General features: G+C 55.3%; 2 protein-coding genes and 3 non-coding genes across 7 annotated transcripts in view; 1 reads left to right on the top strand and 4 right to left on the bottom strand.

The window, feature by feature from the left end:
• Nucleotides 1-709: 709 nt before the first annotated feature.
• Nucleotides 710-7,167, top strand: LOC138164757 (bestrophin-4-like). The gene is made up of 9 exons (XM_069092721.1): nucleotides 710-861; nucleotides 1,175-1,269; nucleotides 1,717-1,950; nucleotides 2,473-2,627; nucleotides 2,924-3,001; nucleotides 5,033-5,182; nucleotides 5,326-5,406; nucleotides 6,409-6,563; nucleotides 6,816-7,167. Exons 1-9 carry the CDS (start codon nucleotides 710-712, stop codon nucleotides 7,165-7,167), a joined length of 1,452 nt encoding a protein of 483 aa, XP_068948822.1.
• A 3,192-nt stretch (nucleotides 7,168-10,359) lies between these two features.
• On the bottom strand, nucleotides 10,360-10,491 carry LOC138165114 (small nucleolar RNA SNORA35). Its single transcript, XR_011169269.1, has one exon. It is a non-coding gene; the product is annotated as a small nucleolar RNA SNORA35 (small nucleolar RNA).
• A 116-nt stretch (nucleotides 10,492-10,607) lies between these two features.
• LOC138165054 (small ribosomal subunit protein eS8) overlaps nucleotides 10,608-13,138 on the bottom strand; it is a 230,036-nt gene continuing 227,505 nt past the window's right edge. For 2 of the 3 annotated variants that reach the window (XM_069093160.1, XM_069093161.1), the window contains exons 2-7: nucleotides 12,471-12,495; nucleotides 12,170-12,276; nucleotides 11,838-11,937; nucleotides 11,449-11,624; nucleotides 10,966-11,095; nucleotides 10,608-10,755 (exon numbers count right to left, since the gene is read on the bottom strand). In XM_069093160.1, coding sequence (XP_068949261.1) covers nucleotides 10,646-10,755; nucleotides 10,966-11,095; nucleotides 11,449-11,624; nucleotides 11,838-11,937; nucleotides 12,170-12,276; nucleotides 12,471-12,474 — 627 coding nt within the window. In that variant the 5' untranslated portion in view covers nucleotides 12,475-12,495 and the 3' untranslated portion in view covers nucleotides 10,608-10,645. Of the gene's footprint in view, nucleotides 10,756-10,965; nucleotides 11,096-11,448; nucleotides 11,625-11,837; nucleotides 11,938-12,169; nucleotides 12,277-12,470; nucleotides 12,547-13,138 lie in introns of those variants that run through there. The other variant, XM_069093159.1, reaches the window with a different exon arrangement.
• LOC138165113 (small nucleolar RNA SNORD38) lies at nucleotides 10,827-10,895 on the bottom strand. The gene has a single exon (XR_011169268.1). It is a non-coding gene; the product is annotated as a small nucleolar RNA SNORD38 (small nucleolar RNA).
• Nucleotides 11,714-11,795, bottom strand: LOC138165112 (small nucleolar RNA SNORD55/SNORD39). The gene has a single exon (XR_011169267.1). It is a non-coding gene; the product is annotated as a small nucleolar RNA SNORD55/SNORD39 (small nucleolar RNA).

Here is a 13,138-nt window from a genome sequence, read left to right on the forward strand (position 1 = left end):
ACAACTGCTCAGAGACCCTTTCACCATTCCCAAGGCAAGTCATTTCAAAGTGCTTGCAGGTTTACAAAGCTCTTCACAATTTACAAACCTGCCAATCACTCAGAGATTGGAATATGCTTGGTCATGGGAGCCTGTCCTTCCGCACAAGTCTTATGAGTCCAGGTCTCTTAAGCACTCAAAGGTTCCAGAATCATTAATTAAATGCTTGTCAACTAACAATCTGACTTGGCATCAGTTCTCAATCAGGGAAGAGCCATCCTCTGCCTTCTCTCTTGGGAGAATTCATTCAGATGCTTGGAGAGGAATTTTTTGCTAAACAGTCAAGTGCCACAATGGGGTTGGCAAATGTTGGCACCACAAGCATAGGGCTCTGCCCACTGGACTCATCTCGTCCAGTGGGAACATGTGGCCCAGTTCCCAGTCCCTGGGTGGGGAAGATAGTCCTTGACAGCTTCAATCCATTCTGGCTTTATGGGCCCCAGGGCAGCTATTTAAGGGGTCTGGGCCACACCTCCAGTTCCTTTGCCCTCTGCACAGGCTGGAACCAAGGCAGGTAGGGCCAGGAAGGTGAAGAGCCCCAGGATTTAAACCTGTGTGACACCCCCCCCCCAATACATCTGATAGGGATGCCTGCTGGAGAGAAGGGGAGGAGGTCTGACTCAGCCAGACATCACTCTGAGTTGCTGGTGCCTGTGTCCCTGCAGGCTCAATGACTGTGTCCTACACGCTGCGTGTGGCCAATGCCCGCTTTGGGGGCTTCTCAGCACTCCTGTTCCGCTGGCGGGGGAGCATTTACAAGTTGCTATACAAGGAGCTACTGGTGTTCCTGGGTCTCTACGCGATTCTCAGCCTCACCTACCGGTGGGGTCTTGGTGTGGGGATGGGTGCAGGGGAGAAGGCGGGGCTCCACTAGGGGTTAAGGGGAGATCTGAGAAGGGGCACTCAGGAGGAGGGGGAGTTCAGGGGGATGCTCAGGGAGGTGGCCACGTAGGAGAACTTCATGGGGAGGGGGAGCCATAGTGGGAGACAGGGATTTCTAGGGACGTCAGAAGGGATGGAGAATTCAGGGAGATGTTAGGGTGTCAGCTCTTTTAGTGTTCAGAAGATTCCGGTGAGTCCTACCACCCCTTCCCCCCTCCCCCCAGTCCTATCCTTCTAATGGATTGTCACGCAGGAATCTGCTATCCCAGGAACAGAAACGCATCTATGCCCAAGTGGCCAAATACTGCAATCGCTCTGCGGACCTCATCCCTATGTCCTTTGTTCTGGGTAAGGCCCTCCAGTCTAGATGCCTACCACTTCCTTCAAGGCCTGCTCCCAACAGAGCACTCCTCCTCCCAGGACCCTTCCCCTCGCGGTGGCATCTGTGAACCCTCCCTCTTCTCCCCCCCCCCCCCCCCGTGGGAATGCCACTTTGATGTTAACCATTACCCGGTCCAAACCCGCACCACTCCAGGAGGAAGTGAGCCACGCCTTCCTGTGGTACTAGTCCAGATTGTGCGACAAGGTCTCTGTTCAAGGTCCTTCCTGCCCACTCTCGGCCCGGCCGGCCCTTCTTCCTGCCCTGCCGTGGCCCTGGCAAGAGGAGAATGATCAAGTAGGGAACCTTAGCCCGGCAGCGATCCCTGAGCCCTCCCCCACTCCCGTCCCTTTCAGTCCCAGGGGCTTTCGCCGCCCCAGCATCCCAGCTTCTGCCTGTCCACCCCAACCCCGTAGGTTTCTACGTGACTCAGGTGGTGAATCGCTGGTGGGCCCAGTACACGAGCATCCCGCTGCCAGACCGCCTCATGTGCGTGGTCACGGCCACAGTGCACGGGGACGATGAGCGCGGACGCACTCTGCGCCGGACTCTGCTGCGCTTTGCCAACCTGTCCTCGGTGCTGGTCCTACGCTCGGTCAGCACACGAGTGCTTCGGCGTTTCCCCAGCCTGGACCACGTAGTGGAAGCAGGTGCTGAGGCCGGGCCAGGCACAGATTTGGGGATGGGAGGGACAGACACGAGCCCAGAGCCAGGATAGGCAAAGCCAGGTTTAGGGGTGAGGCTGGACAGCCTCTGCTGGGCTGTTCCGAAGCTAGAACTGCACGTTAAAATCAAGGGCCTCCCTCTGGATTCCTGTTCAGGGACTCCTGGCTTGGGGCTAAGTGGTTCCTGGTCAGCCATTCAGGTGAATGGGATGGGGCAGAGTTCCCCAGTGCAACGAAGATGGAATTTGGAGTCACAGAACCTAGATTCATTTCCTGACAGCCCCAGTTTCCCTCACCTGTAGAATGAAGGCATTGGATGTCCTCTGAAGTCCCTGTCAGCTCTAGAGTGAGGTCCCTGCCTTTGCCCACTCCATCACTCCGCACCCCCTCCTCCCCACTCCATACCCTTGGGACCAATAGGGGAGGAAGTGGAGAGGGGCCAGATGGGATGGGGCCAGTATGTGTCAGGGAAGAAGAGGTAGGAAGGAGCCCATGGGATCTCTTCAGGCTTCATGTCACAGGAGGAGAAGCAGAAGTTTGAGAGCCTGCACTCAGACTTCAACAAATACTGGGTTCCTTGTGTCTGGTTCACCAATTTGGCTGCCCAGGCTCGAAGAGAGGGCCGGATCCGGGATGACATTGCCCTTGGGCTGCTCTTGGATGTGAGTCTCTCCCATCAGCCTCTGGACCTCTCCCCTTGCTGGTGACTCCTCTCCCAACCCCCTCACTAGCCCCATTGCCCTGTACCCACCTAGCTTTTCAATAAGACTGCCTTGGGCCTTGCTGTTTCGGTACCAGCCTAGTGACTGCTGCTCCACAGGAGTGACCTGAAGCTTTTCTAATCATTCTCCCTGGCCACATGCCCCTAAGAGCCCTTGGACAGACCCACCCAACCCAGAAAACTCTTTTTGCCTTCTTCCCACCCTTGCTTACTTCCCCTTCTTGGATCCCTGCCTAGGAGCTGAACCAATACCGAGGCAAGTGCAGCCTCCTCTTTCACTATGACTGGATCAGCTTCCCCCTGGTCTACACTCAGGTAACACCACCACCACAGGGCAATTTGACAAGCATGTATCAAGCACCTGTATTGGGTAGAGCCCTGAGCTCAGGGCTAGGGGACTCACAGAATTTAGTTGAGATTTGGTCCTTCCACTCCTGGGGCTCTGGGCCTGGGAGAGTGATAAAACCCTGGTATGGAGAGCTGTAACATGCCCTCTTCCAGGCTAACTATAGAGAGGGACAAGCAGAACAGCCTTTGTGGCTTGGAGAGACTGAGTCCTTTATCCACTAGGAGGTCAGGATAGTATTCTTGGAGGAAGTGGTATTTGAAGTGGGCCTTGAGGGATGGGCAGGAAAGGCAGCTAAGAAATATGGAAAAGTGAACTGAGGAGCACCAGTGCCCAAGGGAGGAAGGAATGAGCAGAAGAAAAGTGGGAGGAGGCAGGAATGGAAAGGTAGGGTGGGATGAGGTCAGAGAAAGCTTTGAATGCCAGCTGGAATATTTGAGCTTGATTCCTTTACCTAGAGGAGCTCCTGAAGACTTTTGAGGCCACACTAGCTACCTTTCCCCTCCTGGCAGCCAGGTCCCTGTCCACCTCCCTGGCCCTCACTCAAGTGTTCGCCTTCTGTCCCCTGCCCTCTCAACCTCTGAGTCACCCTGCCAGCCATCCTGCCAATCCTGACCAGGCTATTCCTTCACAGCCCCACCCTCCCACTCCAGTTCCTCCTGGTCAACCTCAAACAGAGATGGAACAGGGTCAGCAGTGTCAGGAAGGGGAAGTTCTGGGCTGCTCCTTATACATTGTATAGGGGAGGCGTTTCATAAATGTTTGTCAGAGTGAAAGTTCAAGAGATAAGGCCTGGGAGCCGATCCACAGTGGGTCACTGGGGAGGGAGGGATGGGTGCAATCATCCCTGAGCTGTATGGGAAGAATGCACTTCTGTGTTATGTGCCAGGATGGATCCTTCCCAAAGCTACCCTCACCCATAGCTGCTTCCCAGAGCTGGATTTGTAGGAATGGCCTGAGAGCCTTGAAAAAGCTCTCAGATCTCTAGGGACAGTGATTGACAATCCCATCCCTGGGGCTCCTTCACAACACAACTTCACTCCTCACCCCCAGCCCTGTCATGGAGAGTCAGGAGACCCAGGCACTGGGCTTACTTATGGGGGAGATGACATTAATCTTGTCTTAAACCTTGACTGTGCTACTTGGAAAGAGCCTAGATGCCTCTCTAGTTGCCAGGGACCTCAGAGACCTCTCCTTTAACCAGTACCTGTGCTAAGAAGCCTGTATCTGAAACAGCATCCCTGACCTGTGGGCATTCAGCAGCTGCTTGCTTACCTCTAGGGATGGGGAGCTCACTCTGCCCTCTTGAAGCATTTCATGATGCATTGAGACAGCTCACATTGCTTTTCTGACACCCAGACCCAACTCTCACTTTTTATGGCCCCACCCCACTGCCTTTTACCTTGCTCTGTGTTCAGCCCCTTGGGACCCAGGAGAAGACTTATTTTTTTTTTTTAATTTTTAAAAGCAATTGGGATTAAGTAACTTGCTCAAGGTTACATGGGTGTTTCTGGGTGGGTGCTAAGTGTCTGAGCCTGGATTTGATCCCCAGGTCATCCCAACACTGGAGCCTGTGCTCTTACTCGCTGTGCTACCTGGCCACCCCCAGGAGAAGACTTTTTTTTTTTAAGCAATCGGGGTTAAATAACTTGCTCAAGTTTACACAGCCAGGTGTTTCTGGGTGGGTGCTAAGTGTCTGAGCCCGGATTTGATCCCCAGGTCATCCCAACACTGGAGCTGGTGCTCTTACTCTCTGTGCTACCTGGCTGCCCCAAGGAGAAGACTTCTAATCCCTCTGAGCCTCAGTTTCCTCATGGGGGGAATGATGAACTCTTCATTTCATTTTGGAAATTTAAAGGCTGCTCAGAAGGCAGAGTCCCCAAGCTTTCCCCTGCTCAGGGTCACCGTTGCAGCAGGTGCCAGAACCTGACCCAGAAATCCATTTCCCTGACTCCAAAGTCAGCCTCTCCAATTTTTTCTTCATGTCTCTGCCCTGTCAGGTGGTGACCATTGCTGTCTATTCCTTCTTTGCCTTCTGCCTCATTGGACATCAGTTCCTGGAGGACAAGGAGGGGCCCCTGGGGGATCTGGATCTATATGTGCCACTCACCATCCTCCTACAATTCTTCTTCTATGCTGGTTGGCTTAAGGTGGGTGTCAAAAGGGTTTTGGTGGGGGGGGGAGCCAGCCTGAGTCTGTGCCCAAGGGAACCCTTTGGACCCAAGGTTTCCCCTACAGGAGGGGATCAGTCAGTGTGTGACAGGGACAAATAACCTCTCCTCTCCCCCTGCAGGTGGCTGAACAAATCATCAACCCCTTCGGGGAGGATGATGATGATTTTGAGACCAACCAGCTTATTGATCGAAACCTCCAGGTGGGCCTTGAGGGAGCTCCCCAGGGCAGTTGCCTAGGAACTTGGCCAGCACCCCAGAAAACTGCTGTATTCTTCTGTACAAGGCCTTGGGGAGCTTAACTTCTGCTGGGAAGAGGGGCAGACACCACAAGGACCTGAATTAGTCAGATAAACATCAATTCACATTTACTGCTGCCTCCAGCAGGGCCCTGTGCTGGTCTGCACTGGGGCTGGGTGCACTTGTATGCTGGGGAGTGTTGGCAGAGATCAAGCCCTCTCAGGCCAGGCCTTGGGGGGGCTTGTAGTCAGACTACAGAACCAGGGGTGGTCCCCAAAGAGCTAAATCCCCTCAAGGGAGGTTGCAGTTAGGGCCACAGCAGAAGAGTGAGCCCGGGACGTTGAGAGTTCCAAGCTGATGGAGGGTGATTCAGTGGTTCCTTGGCTAGAGGTCCCCTAGACACTTCTATTTCATAATGGAGGTGTTCCCTCCAGAGACCTTAACAAATTGGCCATGCAAAAGATTACTCTCCCTATTTGACAGAAGAGGAAACTGAGGAAAGAAGAGGACAAAGTGTTTGAGCAAGGTCACAGCTAGTGAGCTTCAGATCAAAGGAAGAAGTCTGGATAGGGGCAATAAACTGGGTCCTTCGAGTCTCACTCCAAAGACAGGCAGAAGTTGGGAGTGTTGGGGTGGTGGGGAGGGGAAGCTGTTTATAGGGAGGGTTGCCTGAGAACCAGTCTGGAGTGGAGCCTACAGTTGTAGGCCACAGCAGTGCAACAGGGCCGAGGCTGGCTTTCTAAGAAAGACTGAGGGGCCCATGGACCTTGGTTGGAGGTTGCCTTTTCTCCAGTCCGAGGTCTCTCTGGACTGCCTCATTTTCCCCATTTGTACAAGGTCCGGAGATAGTCTCGGTCTCTGATACGGCCAGGAGCCCTGGGTGGGTGGGGACTGGGAGTGATCCCCACACTTTGGTTCTTCGAGGGTTGTGCCTCTCAGAGTTTACATACACCTCGTTCCCGCAGGTGTCACTGCTGTCTGTGGACGACATGTATGGGGACTTGCCACCCTTGGGCCGAGACCGCTATTGGGGCGAGGCAGCCGCTCAGCCCCCCTACACTGTGGCTTCAGCGGCCGACAGCCTGCGACCCTCCTTTATGGGTTCTACCTTTAACCTGCGGTTAGTGCCCAAGGACGGCGAGGGGTTGGGGGTCCCAGCAGGCGGAGCCAAGTGGAGTGGCCAGGGCCCAGGATGGTGGAATTCAGAAGGAGGGGCGCCGACGACTGGGGCGGGGTGATCAGGCTAAGAGGGGAATGATCAATGCTTCGGAGAGTAGGGGCATTGGCTGGGCGTGGTCAGGCATGCTGGGGCCAGGTGATGGGCATGGCCTGCAGTCTGCCCACGTCCAGCCCTCCACCCCCACCCCCGCAGTTTGTCTGAAGATCCGGCGCGGTCCGAGACAGAGCTGGAGAAAGAGGCTGGGGCTCGCTCGGGCTCTACCAGTCCGGCGTGGGCACGAACGCCGTTGCTCGGCCGCTTCCTGGGAGCCTCCGCCCCGTCTCCGGCCATCAGCCTGCGGGTCCCACGCACCCCTCTGATGCCGTCCCGCCTCCAGAACACCCAGGCAGCCACACCTGTCCCGGGCCGTTTACGCCTGGGTCGCCTCCTGCCTGTGTCGGCAGCCCGCATAGACGAGGAGGCTCCGGAGGCCCCGAGCCCAGACGCGGGCTCTCAGGAGGAGGGGGAAGAGGAGAAGGTGGCTACGCCCACGCCCCTGGTCTAGACTCAGGCCCCGGGCCCCAAGTGCGCCAGACCACACACCCCAATCTCGGACTTATACTGGCTATGGGCTACGGGACGCCCCGATAGCCTGGGCACCACAATAAAGGTTCCCTCTCACTCCACCTACACCTTAGGTGTGTATGCGTGTATGGGGCTTGTCCTCGGGTGGCGTGTGGTCTTTTGAAGCCAAGGACTTCGAAACCAAAGAGGGAGAGTTTGCCTAAAGGGGTACAGCCCTTTCAGACTCTGTGTATCCCAAGGTCTGTCGGGAACCTGCCCAGGGTGGCTTGGAGGGGGTGGGGATAGTGAGCCCCAGGGAGCCCATTTTAGAGGCGGAAACAAGCTCAGAAAGGGACTATAAATTGCTAGGTCTTGAGCTGGAAGGTTGCACGGGGACACAGCAAGTAGATTTGCCCTAAGCCATTTCCAAATCACCAAAAGTGGGATTTGCTCCCCCAAATCTGGCGCTGCACCCCATGACCATTGGCTCAGTATTTTGGAGGTCTAGTCTTGGGACTGCCGGGTGCTGGAGGTCCGGAGGCAATGGTAAAGGGCCAAAGATGACCCTGAAAATGGGATTATCAACAGATACAAGCCGCTGTGGGAACTGGGAAACAAAGATGAATTCAGTTAGGAGTATATTGACTTCGAGTTGCGGGTGGGAGACTGAGGCTGGATACACAGATCTGAGGCTTCAATAAGTATTTATTAGGCCAAAGGCTCATGCTAGGAACAGGAGATACAAGGACAAAAGGGGAAACCCCTCTTTCTCCTTGAAATCACATGGCCCAGAGAAGACCATCGGAAACACGGGGCAAATTCATTTTTTTGAGGCGCAGGGTGGGATCAGGAAAGACCTTCAGGTGCTCCCAAGTACCAATAGGGGCTTTCCTTCATCTTTTTTTGGATCTTCCCTAGCCTGGGAAGTAGGAGTTAATTATCATGCCTATTTTGCAGATGAGGAAAATGAGTAAACCACTACTCTAAGGGGGGTCAGTCAACAAGCGTTTAAAAGCTTACCTTGGTGCCAGTGATGGTGCAAAGCGCTGGGAGTACAAGCCTAAGCCTAAAGATGATCCCCACCCTCAACAAGCTTGGAAAGGGGAAACCACACAGAAAAGGGAGGGAAGAAGGTATCAGCCCTGGAGCTATGGAAGAGAAAGTCCAGCCTGGAGAGATAAAGACATCCTGGACCTCTCCCTTAAATTGGAGCTTCTGGGAGGAGCTATCCAGTCAGAAAGTGAGCCCAGAGGGAAGGTGGAATACTTCCAAAGGGAATAGTTGGGTCAGGTGTAGGCAGAACTGCAGCCTGGACAGGGCAACCACCCACTCGGTAACTGATGAGCTTTCTAAGGAATGAGAGGCTTACTCCATACAGGATAAATAGGGAATAGAGGGAAGGCACTGGAATTGAAGGGTTGGGAAAGGCTTATTTTAGAAGGTGTGGAGGAGTTGAGATGGGAAATCTTGTAGGTAGAACAGGAATGAAGCCTGGATGAGTTAGGTGCTGGGGAGTGAGGCCTGAGACTAGAAAGGTAGGAGGGGGCTGGGTTATGAAGGACTTTGAATACCAGAAAATTTTGTATTTGATTCTGGAGGTAATAGGGAGCCACTGGGGTCTGTGTGACATGGCATGACTGGCTTTTGGTGGCTGGTTTGGAGTAGGGGAAGAGATTTGTGGCAAGAAGTCACCAGCAGGATACTGCTATGGTCCAGGAATGAGGGTGGTGACAATCAGAGAGAAAGGGTGTATTTGAGATGTTACAAAGATAGAATTCCCAGGCCCTGGCAACCCTGCACATGCAGGGGGTGAGTTGTGGAAGACTCCTAGGCTGGCAGTGGATAGAAATCTGGGCCTGAAGTGAGGACTGGTAGTTTTTAAATCACAGTCTGAGACTCAGTGGATGACTGACCCTGGGCAAATCACTCACTTTACCTTAATTTCCTCAATTGTAAAACAGGAATAATAGCTTTTACCTCTCATGTTTATCATAAGGACCAAATGAGGCATTTGTGTAAAAAAAGGGCTTAGACAGCCTTGCACATTCTCCTTGTGGAGAAAGTTGGCAGCATCTATCATACATGGCTTGAAGTTTAGTCATAAATGGGTAAGAGCTTCAGAGCAGTTAGCAGAAAGGCAGGGATCAAGTGTGGGTTTCTTTGAGAATGGGGGAAGCCATGAGCATGCTTCTAAGTACTAGGGAAAAAGGTAGTAGACAGTTTGAAGAGAAGTGAGTGGAGGTAACAAAGGGCAATGCCGGGGGTGGGATGGACAAGCTCACTTGAACAAGCTGAGAACGGGTTGGTAAGGAGTAAGGCCACCTCATCATGTGGGGGGTAGGGGTGAAGGAGTGGCAGAAGGAAAAGGCTGAGGACTACAGGAACATAGCAAGGTAAGATGAGGGCAGGCACCAAGATGGTAGTGGGATCAGGGAAAAAGGATGCATTTGAGCAGCTGTAATCCACAGGCCTTCACAAATGGATGTGGAAGGAGGTGGTTATGTGTTGGGGATGACACCCTAGTTTGCAAACAGAGGTGACTACACTAAGGTTAGGAAGAGGGCAGGGTTTTAGGCGGACATTTATTTGAGTTCAATTTTGACCATGTCAGGTCCAAGAGGTCTATCTACAGGACCCAAGTTTGCTGTTCAGAAGGGTTACCAGTCAGTGGTTCTTTAAAGCAGTCTGAAGGCCTGGGTGACTAGAGGACATTCGGGAGCTGAGGAGGATGAAGGTGTGTGGGCAGGACTGCAGGCCATGCCCTGACAGACCAAGGCTGGAAGGTTGAGACAAGGGCCACAATTCACAGGAGCTAAAAATTCCCTCCATGGTGAGACTCCTTCCCAGAACATACCTCCCAAATAAACTCAGTACAGGGACTGTCCTGATTACTACCAACAGACGAATTTGGGGGCTGCTGCTGAGGCTGGGCACTCAGGAGACAGGGAACGGAGAGCCAAGTTGGCGGATGAGGACTGAGTAAACTGCCAACTGTATGCAAAAACATGGAATCTTATTTCATCCCCACCACAGCCCTGGGTGAGTACTGAGAAGGCAGACCCTAGGAAGCTCCATCTCCCCACCCCCCCATATATGGGTGTGACCAGCCAGCTGTGGTCTGGGGTCCTCTCATACACAAGAGGCACTGGTTGCCCGGGAAGTTCTCCTGAAGTGTCCCTTCACACAGATGTCCAGATGTGCCCCCAGTCCAAACTGGGCAGCCTATAAGCAGGCCTGGCCCTTCTGCTGGGAGGGGAGTTCCTCTTGCACTGTGATGAGGCCCAGCTGGTCACAGGGAGGGCCAGTGGGTCACTTAACAATGCTGAGCCACAAAGACACCGACAGTGGCTGCAAGTAGGTGATGCTGGTTCAGTCTCCAGCCCTCATCCTCCCCTTCCCCCCTCCTCCAAGCAATGAGCACAGGACAAAGGGCAAATAACCTGGCGATTTATTCCACTAGACAATGTCCAAGTTAGGCTTTATTTGCCCTTGCGGGCTTTGATCTTTCTTAGGTAGAACTCAAGCTCTTTGCCCTCAAGCACGTAGCCGTCTGCTCGGCCACACTGGCCTGGCCTTGATGCGATGCAGGCTGTGGAAACAAGAGGTCAGACTATCAGATCAGGACACCCCTATTCCCAAATCCCATCCCGACATAACAAGCCTCTTCAGATACACCACTGTCGTCACTCGGGCTCAGTAGCAGAACTGGACAGGGTTCTCATCATCAGGAAGCTAGGATCCTTGCTATGCAATGCCCCCAAGGAATGTTCCTGCCCAGCCCCCCTACCCCTCTCCTCACCAAGGAGCTTGCCCTGCTGGAACTGTTCCTCCAGAAGCGAGCTGATCTTGGCGTTCTTCTTCCGCTCCTCATATTTTTTCTGGATCTTCTTTGACCGCTTTTTGTTTAGAATTTCTTCCTCCTCAGGAGTCTGGAGCAAACCGAGATGGACTGATTAGCCAGGAGGCTGTCCCTCCCCCTGCTGGGAATCCTAAAACCAGAGATGGCCCAAGCGGTGAGGGACCTTCCAAAACCAGGCTCCTTCCCAGTATGTCCACTCAAGGCTATGGAAGGCACATGCTTAAGCAAGGCTTCCTTTAGGTCATCATCTAGGATGGTCTCACACCCTGAAGCAGTCAGTCAGGACCCCCTCCCTCTTAGCCCAGGCCTTCCTCAGCACACAGAGCTGTCATCTGACGTCAGTAGCAGAACTGGACTAGCTTCTCCTCATGGGAAGGCGGCTGTGCTCCCACTCCCCCTTCCCCCCACCCAAGGCCCTCGTACCAGCTTCGCGCCCTTCTTCCGGCCCAAGGGCAGCGCGTAGTGGGCCTCGTACCACTGGCGGTATGGGGTGCTATCTATGAGCACGATGCAGTTCTTCACCAGAGTCTTGGTCCGGACCAGCTCGTTGTTGGAGGCGTTGTAGACCACGTCAATGATCCTGGTCTTGCGGGTGCAGCCTAAGCCAGGGCACAAAGGCACTGAGCCCCGGAGGCTGTGGCCTCTGCCTCTCAATGGCGTCTCCCCTGCTCCTCCCCCCTGCAGGAGCCGCGGCGCTCAGTTCTCCAAGGTTTGCATCCCCACCACACACTCGGCGTTTGCAGCAGTGACCAGGCTGTCATCATGGCGCCGCCGCAGGCCCCCCCCCCCCCCCCAGCCCCGGCCCCACTCACACTCGGAGCCCCAGGAGAAGTTGCCCACGTCCAGCCTCAGCGCCCGGTACTTCTTGTTGCCTCCGCGCACTCGCACGGTGTGGATGCGGCGGGGGCCGATCTGCGGGGGGGGGGGGACACACTGGCAGGTCAGGGGAGACAGAGGGGGGGGGGGGGGGGGGACACAAACTGGAGGGGGGTACGCGGCGCCCCGGCCACGTGTCAGTGTAACTATGACAGCAGCCCCAGCATCGGCGCCCCCGTGGCCAGCACGGCCCGGCTCGGGCGCCTAAGGCTTCGGCGCTCATCACTCACGCGGCTCGGGGTGGCCCGCGGCGGCCTGGGGGGCTCACCTTGGTGTTGGCGGGCGGCCGGCCCAGCTCATACTTGCGCTTCTTGTGGTAGGGCTTGCGCTTGCCCCCGGTCTTGCGGCGCTTGTGCCAATTGTCCCGGGAGATTCCTGCGGGCGGACGTGGAGGCGCTCTGGTCAGGCCCGTTCTTGGCCCCGGCTCCCGGCTCCCCCGCTGCCCTCCCCGGCCCGGCCCTTCCCCTTCCTTCCCCCATCCCACGACCCCCGTCCCAGTCCCAGCACCCCCGGCCCAAGGATGGCGACGGATGGAGACGGATGGCAGCAGACGGGGCCAACTTCCTCACCCATGGTCGGCTCGAGCTGCAAAGAGGAAGCGCAGAGGCTCACGGGCCAGCTTGTAAAGGGGGGGGCAAGGGGCCTCCTCGCGTCACTTCCGGGCGCCGGGCGGTGACGTCACGGGTGTGCGCCGAGCCGAGTCAAACCCAGAGCGAGAAGTGTGGTCACGTGGGCCGGGGTGGGGCGGTTGGTGGGAGGGGGGGAACTTTAGTGAGGGCCGCCTCTCCGTACCGCAATGGACTAGGCTTCGCTCCGCCATGTCCCTGTTTTTATTCAGAATGGTGGTGGTGATGATGATAACTACCATTTATATAGCGCCTACTGTGTGCCAGGCGCAGGGCTAAGCGCCTTACAGTTATTTGATCCTCTCATCAGTGGGGGAGGGGGGAAAGGAAAGTGCTATCCTGATACCCATTTTACAGACGAGGAAACTGAGGCAGGAGGGACGTGACTTGCTCAGGGGCACACGACCACACGGCACGGTTCCTGGCACGTAGGAGGCGCCTCATAATTGTTCGCCGACTTAAGGGTGTCCGCTGTTTCCTAGACCCCGGGGGAGCCGCTGAGGTCATGTCAGGCAGTGCTTTGCAAACCTCAAAAGCCCTCCCTGGCTTTCTGCTCGGTGCAGTGTGTGTGTGTGTGTGTGTGTGTGTGTGTGTGTGTGTGTGTGTGTGTG

The sequence above is a fragment of the Petaurus breviceps genome, unplaced genomic scaffold, assembly GCF_028583685.1.
Source record: "Petaurus breviceps papuanus isolate PSGF00001 unplaced genomic scaffold, PetGlider_PUasm1.0 207, whole genome shotgun sequence".
Taxonomy (NCBI): Eukaryota; Metazoa; Chordata; class Mammalia; order Diprotodontia; family Petauridae; genus Petaurus; species Petaurus breviceps.

Bases quoted from the DNA above. Each gene is read 5' to 3' on its own strand.
- LOC138164757 (XM_069092721.1), top strand. From the start codon at position 710: ATGACTGTGTCCTACACGCTGCGTGTGGCCAATGCCCGCTTTGGGGGC. The intron at 3,002-5,032 runs GTAACACCACCA...CTGCCCTGTCAG, and splicing joins TCCCCCTGGTCTACACTCAG to GTGGTGACCATTGCTGTCTA. The intron at 5,183-5,325 runs GTGGGTGTCAAA...CTCCCCCTGCAG, and splicing joins TCTATGCTGGTTGGCTTAAG to GTGGCTGAACAAATCATCAA.